Source organism: Epinephelus moara, chromosome 19 (genome assembly GCF_006386435.1).
Source record: "Epinephelus moara isolate mb chromosome 19, YSFRI_EMoa_1.0, whole genome shotgun sequence".
NCBI classification, from domain to species: Eukaryota; Metazoa; Chordata; class Actinopteri; order Perciformes; family Serranidae; genus Epinephelus; species Epinephelus moara.
The window spans coordinates 21808799-21816470 of record NC_065524.1 but is presented as its reverse complement, the minus strand read 5'-3'; the positions used below and the strand labels follow the sequence as shown (position 1 = coordinate 21816470).

Genomic DNA, 7672 nt, shown 5'->3' with positions numbered 1-7672 from the left:
TGAGAAAAGATTTGACTGATTTTTAAAATGGAAATTCACAAGCTACTCAGCAGTATATGAAGTAATTACAATTAGCCCTATACCAGCTGGAACTTAAAACAATGTACATCAATAATTCTAATCTAGTGATATGTTCATTATTTCAAAATGCTTCATCCTCATGAGTATTTTACTTCTGGTGAAGATAATATTTATATGCTACAATTTTGAGTGTAGGATTTTCACTTGTAGCAGAGTGTTTTCACACTACAGTATTAATACTTTTACTTAAATCTTACACAGCTTTATGAAGAGAGGCTCATGTCAAGGGCTCAGTCCATCGTGTCCGACCCTCTGCATCCTTTACATGCTGAGTTTCAGATGCTTCCTTCAGGGCGGAGGTTTATCCTTCCAAAATGCTGTACTAATAGGTACAGATAATCCTTTCTCCCATCTGCAATAGTTGCCCTTAATGGTCATTGATGCCAGGTCATGTTGTTGTTTTTTGTCCTGTGTGTGGTCTTGGTGTTATGTATGTGAGCTGTATTGTCATATTGTATTGTTATGTCTCCCTTTACTGGCTGCAAACCAAATTACCCTACGGGGACATTAAAGTTTTACCTTACCTTACCTTACCTTACCTTACCTTAAGTAAAAGAAGAAGTTATCTTCCACCACTGCTTTCACTAAGTCACTGCAGGCTGCATACTTACAGCAATGCCTGGCCTCATGTTATCTAACATAAAAACAATGCAAATGAGTTCTATGCTATGCAGTACAAGATGTTAAATGTGTTGTTATCAAAGTGATATTTGAGTATTAGAATCTACATGTGTAGAGAACAAGTTGGATTCGTGCATCATGTTGGCGAAATTCTCAGTCATCCAGGTCGTGGTAATCTTAAGTGCTCTATTGTAGGCAACTGGGCCTGTAAGTGTGAGTTTCTTGAAGATGTTTCATCTCTCTTCTGAAGCCTCAGAAGTTAAGTAGCCTCTTGGATGAGGGGTGAAACATTTTCAAGAAACTCCAGCAAGTCCAGATGCCTACGATATAGCACTTAAGATTGGTGCATCCAAACTAACAACTTCAGTCCAACTAGGCAGAACTGTGAAACTCTTTCTAAAACCAAACCACTGGTCGATTCACTATGATACAGTGAGTTAAGCTTAAATTTAATCAGTAGAAATCTGGACAAAATCCACCTTTCTTCCACTTATTCATATTTTTTAATTGTTGTAAGATTTAAAAAGGCCAGTGTAGTGTTATCAGGGTACTAAATTAGCATCATTATACAAGTGTCTAGTATATTTGCTTCACTCACCAGCCAAAATAAAAAACAATGTTAATCTATTGAGTGGCTGGTGAAATGTGAACATTTACCGACCATTTACCTTGTGGATAAAAAGGTTGATTTTCTACCTTTAGTGCTATATACAGTGGAGCTCAGTGTGTTGAGTCACATTCTCAACACTTAAGTCTCAATATGCTTTGGTCTTGCTGTGTTAGTATCATTTATGATTCAGACTTTCTTTAGATTTGACTAAACTCCTGCAGAAACAGTTATTTGATTAGTCATCTCACTGAGTCAGCTGCAAATGATTTTCTGACATCACTAATGATATTTGAGAGAAAAAGAAACATCATATTGCCGGCTCTGGGGACAAGCTGTACAAAAACAAGTGGACAAAGGCTAAATGACTAAGCTGAAACCCCACAGCAGTGACTCATACCGTGTGCCAGTGTGGGAAATTTAGAGAAAAAAAAACCAAAACAGAAAAGGGTTTTTTAAAAGTTAACTCTTTAAATATGTTCTTGTTTTTAAAACAGGTCAGCCAACTTCATATTTTAGCAACTAAATGATGCAAGCAGTGAGAAAATAAATGCTTAAAACCCCCTGAATTTCACAGTTGACTGTCAAAGGTTGTGTAAACACATGATCTTCACCCACACACAGCAAATCAGGAAAGAGGAAATCGTGATCAGGTCCAAAATATAAATATGACTTTATTTCACAATCCCAAAAAGAGATCAGCCATCCGTATAAGGAATGCTAAATTTAGTCTCTTCTCAAGTCTAAACTGGATATACTTTCAGCAACGTACAGTAATTCAGTTTCAAAATAAGCAAGATCATCCATTGTCTAAACACCATTAACAGTACAGTAAAAACAATATTGTTCACATACATATTTACACATTTTTCTACCAATAAAAGTTTTTTTTTTCAGATTTTTTGAATGCTGGTGCTAGTTGTTAGTTCCTCGTTGATACAAAGACTTTCAGTGTGGACTGAGAACGTCCCCCACAGTAGATCAAAACAAACACTTACAGCTGTAACCTTGTCATGTTCAACAATGTTCACTGATTTAAAAACGGTTTACATTCATTTCATTTCATGTGTATGTTGTGATTTTTGAGAATAGTTGCAGAGTTTGGTTATCCGTGGAAGACATTTGAACTCTAGATCGACATCTGCATGATAGTTGTTGTTTTCGACTTGAAAAACATCATCATTAATGGTGGAGATACCAATGTATCTCAGTCTGCTGTCAACCAGTAATCATCCAGAGAAATGTTAAAACTACCTTTGTACTGAAGCATATACCAGATCAGTGTGTGCTGAGTTTCATAAAAGCACCATGCCAACACTGTACAGTATATAACCAGGCCAAGTCAATGCATGTACCTTGACATCTTGTCCTAATAGCACCAAAAGGAAGTCAAAGTGTGTGAAAGACCAAAATGTTTCGCATAGGAAACATCACACCACCAGTGTTAGTGTAAATATCAGTGAAAGGTCTTTATCGGTTGTGCTGAAATTCTTACAATTAAGAGCTTCTCTTTCATGGGTAATTTCATGTGTCCTGATTCACCAGGAGTTGACACTCTGACACCTCCTTATTCAGACCCTGTTGAAAAAGCTATCTGTAAACAAAGTCTTCACAAAGGTCGAGCACCCGAAATCGTTTTAGGCAATCGTCTGAGTGGGATCTGATGTTTGAGTGGTTTTCCAACAAAAGCAGAGAGGAGGAAAAAGAAGAAATAGTTTGATTATTCAGCATCAGCTGACCCAGTTTTGTATCCAGTATGGACGTTAAAACTGGGAATAATATGTCGACATGTCTGACACTTTGTGAATTCTGCAAGAAGAAAAAATGAGGTCTCATTAGCACCATCAAAATGTACAGTAGGTTTTTGAAATCCTATGATCACACTTGTGCCCTATGAAAGTTGTTTTTGAATTCCTTTTCCAGAAGGTGAACATAAATTAAGTGCCAATAATGATAAGCACTTCGTTGTTGCAGCATTTCATGATTCCTCATTATGCTAAGTTTTGAATTTCATTAGATATGTATGCCGTTGTCAATCAAATAAATGCAGAAATACTGTAAAAATAAAACTGGGTTCATGCTAACCTGTCATATATTTCTCTATCTGTACATACATATTCAGGCCTATGGATTGGGACCTTTTTCAAGTTAAGTTTAGGAAAATAAAAAAAGTGCTTCTTAATATGCCATACATATCTGTGGATAAAAGACAAACCATCCAGACGTAGAGAGAACAAACAAAACAAACTGAAGAAGTACATTTCTTTCATTGACTGCCAACAGAAGTCAGAGGCAGCAGAAGGAAAAGCACGATGCTACATGTGACAATCTGTAGTAAATATATATGCACAATATTAGTCTTGTTTTCTACATTATGTGATGTGATGATGTCTAACAGAGGTTACAGTGAGAATGGCACCAACGTAAAAGCCAATGAGATTCATCTTATGAAAAGCGAACTATTGGCTGAAATAAAGAGCATAGTCCTACTGTACAACATAAATTCTGAGCGCCGACACATAATGCAGGTTATCATAGAAATCTTGCAGTAAACAGGCTTACACCAGGAATTAAATAGAAATCGTTATGATCAGAATAAATAATCACATCTTTTTTGTTCTTAATCATGTATATAAAACCAGTTTAAAAATGCTTCAAAGCACCATCTCTTTACAATAAAAACACCGAAACTCACAGTTAAAAAGCCAACAAACTTTGGTCTTCCTCATCACTTTGAAGGCAGAGACGATGAAGGGCAAAGTTGACAAACAGATATTAGAAAAGCACAACGAAAACGACGTAAAAATGAGAGTAGCAGTTTGAAGTTGATTGAGGTAAGGCAGAAGCACAGGGTGTAGGAGTTTTCTGTGTGTGTGTATGTGTGTGTGTGTGTGTGTGTGTGTGTGTGTGTGTGTGTGTGTGTGTGTGTAAAACATGTTGACTAAGTCCAGCGATTGTAGGGTCCTGTCACTTGGGTAAGAGCATAAGGGGCCATGGTGATGACGACATCCCTTGGGCGGGTCCACCCTTGACGTGTGGGGACATTCATGATCCTCCTTGTCTCCTCTGCCTCCTCCCCCATTTCCCCCTCTAGCTCCACCCCTCCAGCTCCTTTACCACCATTGCTCAGGCAGTCTTCCATCCGTAATCTCTCAGCCTCCTCCTCGCGGTCCCGCTCCCGCTTGGCCATTTTAGCATCCCACATAGCCATCCCGTGGCCTGGTTCATTTAGAGACTTGTGCTGGTAGAAGACCAGGGAGATGCGGGTGGGGTGGCTACGGTTTGGCCTGAGGATAGGGGTGGTGGCGTGGAGCTCCCGTCGTGCACACTCTATCAGGATGGAGCCGTGTGACGGTGCAACGGCCACTCCGCCTATATCGCGGTCCAGAAAGTTGTGCTCGCTGTCCGACCACACCTCTTCCTGCTTGACTACCTCCGGTTCAGGCGGGGGAGTTTGTGGGGGAAGGGGGAGAGATGAGAGTGGAGGGAGGCCATGACCCCTGACCTCTGCCGCCACATCTCCTGCAGCCCTGTGGAGTCCATTGAGCCTGCTGAAGAGGCCCTCAGAGGTAGGTCGCGGGGAGAAGGAGGAGGGAGGAGGAGCACTCCCACTGGGGGAGGGTCTGCGTAGAGGAGAGCAGTGCACCTCGTTGGGCTCAGTTTTATAAGTATGGGGGTAGTCACTAAGGGCGTTATGTGGAGGTATACGAACACTCTGGTCACCAGATGCTGGAGAATAACCATTCACGGTATCACTTATTGTCTTATAATTAAGAGCTGCACCATTCTGTCCAAACTGGAGGCCAGGCAGACCATGGTGGTTGGGGGCGATGACCTCCTTCTGTGGGGTGACCCTTGCACTCAGGGTGGGGTAGCTGCTGGTGCTCTGGTTGCAAGTGCTGGGTTGATTCCTCTCCGGTGGGTACCGTCCAACGCTGGCAGGTCTGGGTGGGAGTATGTATGGGCTGTAGAAGCCCTGTGGCTCTGTTTTGGATGTAGAAAAAACATAAAGCACTGATAAGATAATCAAGAAACCTTTATACTGTCCGACCTCAACATATTACTTATTTAATGAGATTAACAACATGACCATTGACTTGGATTTAATACCTTTGTTGGGGGTTTCAGCTTTCACTTTCCCAGGGGTGAGAGGAGTCAGGCCGAGCTTCTTCTCCTGTTTCTCTGCTTGAGCCTTCAGACGAGCTTCTTGTCTAATCTTACGGGCTGATTTCACCGGCTCAGCCAGCAGACGCACCTGAGAAATTAAAAACAAATCAATAATTTAAAGGTATATTATGCAGGGATTGTTGGTTACAGTTTGTAAACACCACATTAAAACTTTGCCCCTTATGTGTACACTGCCTGTCCATACACTCCAAGCTACTCTTGTAGAAACGTTAAATTGGTTGTAAGGGAAAAGCCAATACTTAAGCAAGCTAACAAAGCTAACCACCAGCACCTTATGTTACCTGTCCAGCAGAAAACAGGTTAACTCTGTGTTGCTCTTCACCCCCATCTTCTCCCTCAGTGCTTGACAGCAAAAGTTAAAGTGAACGCCGACCCTAGATACACTCTTGTTTTGGAAAAAGCCTTTTTTCTCTTGGTGTTTCGCCTCCCTATGTGTGCACTTTTTTGCAGCTACCAATCAGATGCGTGCTGCTACCACCTGATCGTTACATTCTATTACAGTCCTGACCTCACCTGCACGCTGTGCCCAAAAAATTCTGCATAGTATGCCTTTAAAATGATACAAGTTAATGATTTAGTTTTGCATTTCTGCAACTAAGGACTCAGACCTCTGACGTTATAGTTAAGAGGGAAAACAACACAACATAATAACAATAAATAGCAAAAGCTGTTTTCCTGTTCACTCACCTCTCTGGGAAAGGCAGATAGAACTTGCAGAGCGCCACTTCGGATCTTGGCCCACTGGCCCTCCACTTCACCAAACTCATCCCTGTCAGAGATCTTGTAAAGTGGCAGAACATGGAGCTGCTCGTCCTCTGGTATGTTGCGCACTGCACGGTTATCTTCCTTGGTTAAAGTGCAAACCTGACAAAGGACACAGACAAAAGGCAACGCTGTTTAACCAAACAGTGGGCCATATACAATCAATACCTCAAGAGGCAGACACAGTATAAAGGTAGATAGCATGGTGTGACACTCAAAGCTTACTCACCACAGTGCTGCCGTTGTTCATGTTGTGGGTGTCCTTGTGAGCGTGGGCACAGAAATCCACACAGGCTGTGACTCCAGAAAAAGGACGTCCCTGCCTCTCGCCCAGCCGGCAGTCTCCCCCCGTCTCCTCATTTTCCACCTATAAGAGGTGAAAGCACAACACAGGAGATGAGTGTGGTTTGTGGTGAAGACGGTAAAAGATTCAAAGTAAGTAGTTGGAGAACAAAGAGAGGAAAATGAAATACATTCTATTCTTTTGTTTTCATACTTTTCAAGCAATTTCACTATTTCCAATGCAGAAATAAAATCTTGACAGTTGTCAGTTAGAGCGCACTCTTGTGATCTTGATCATTTGGTGTAAGGTGGTCATAAAACTCAGTCAAAGCTGTCTTAAGTCAGTCTTTGTCTTGTCAACAAGATCCCCAGTCTTTGCAAAATCTTACAGACAGTGACTATAAACTCATATTGTCTTCAGATGTGACAGGTGTCAAATTTTACTCTTTTTAAAGTCTTGTTATGTACGGTAGGCATAGGAAAGCGGGGAATCATCAGAGGTAAGTGTGGCAGCTGTTTAATGTGTCATACCTGGTTTTGGAAGGCCTCAGGAGCCAGTTGTTTGTAGAGTGGTGCGAGGTCAGTGGCAAGACTCTGTAGGTTTCTCTCTATCTTCTCCTCCTTAAAATAATAGACAGATTTATGAGTTTTAGGGTGAATAACAGCTGATTTTAACAAAGTAATGGTGTGACTGTCATAGCGAACATAGGCCACTAGGAGGCAAATGTTTGGCAAAGATTTCAACATCACGTCGACTAAGCCTTTAGTGCAGATAAAATGCAGAGAAGGAACAGAACTTGTATGATACATCTAGCAAACTGATGATACACAAAATATCCTCTCATGTCACAAAAACAACAGGAGAGACAAATAGGAGAGATTCTGATAGATGATTTCCTCTTTGATTTTTGGAAGATGACCACTCCCTCACCTCCTCTGGGTAGTCTCCAAGCAGGCGAAACTTGCGGGGCACTTTGCTGCGGGCAAACTTACAGCCATTGAAGTACATACTCCAGGAGCAGCCAAAGGAAAATGAAGCTCCGCAGGTGTCTGGGTCCAAACCCTGGCATGCACACGTACGACTGTGGAGATGGAGTGGTGGGAGGAAGATAAAGAAACAAACAAAGCGGG

The 7672-nt window shown here is 41.5% G+C and overlaps 1 protein-coding gene across 2 annotated transcripts in view; it reads right to left on the bottom strand.

The window, feature by feature from the left end:
• Window positions 1-1958: 1958 nt before the first annotated feature.
• Window positions 1959-7672, bottom strand: part of tet1 (tet methylcytosine dioxygenase 1) — a 39795-nt gene continuing 34081 nt past the window's right edge. For both annotated transcript variants that reach the window (XM_050070650.1, XM_050070651.1), the window contains 6 exons: window positions 7473-7623; window positions 7073-7162; window positions 6489-6626; window positions 6185-6361; window positions 5420-5564; window positions 1959-5293 (listed from right to left, as the gene is read on the bottom strand). In XM_050070650.1, coding sequence (XP_049926607.1) covers window positions 4251-5293; window positions 5420-5564; window positions 6185-6361; window positions 6489-6626; window positions 7073-7162; window positions 7473-7623 — 1744 coding nt within the window. In that variant the 3' untranslated portion in view covers window positions 1959-4250. The remainder of the gene's footprint in view (window positions 5294-5419; window positions 5565-6184; window positions 6362-6488; window positions 6627-7072; window positions 7163-7472; window positions 7624-7672) is intronic.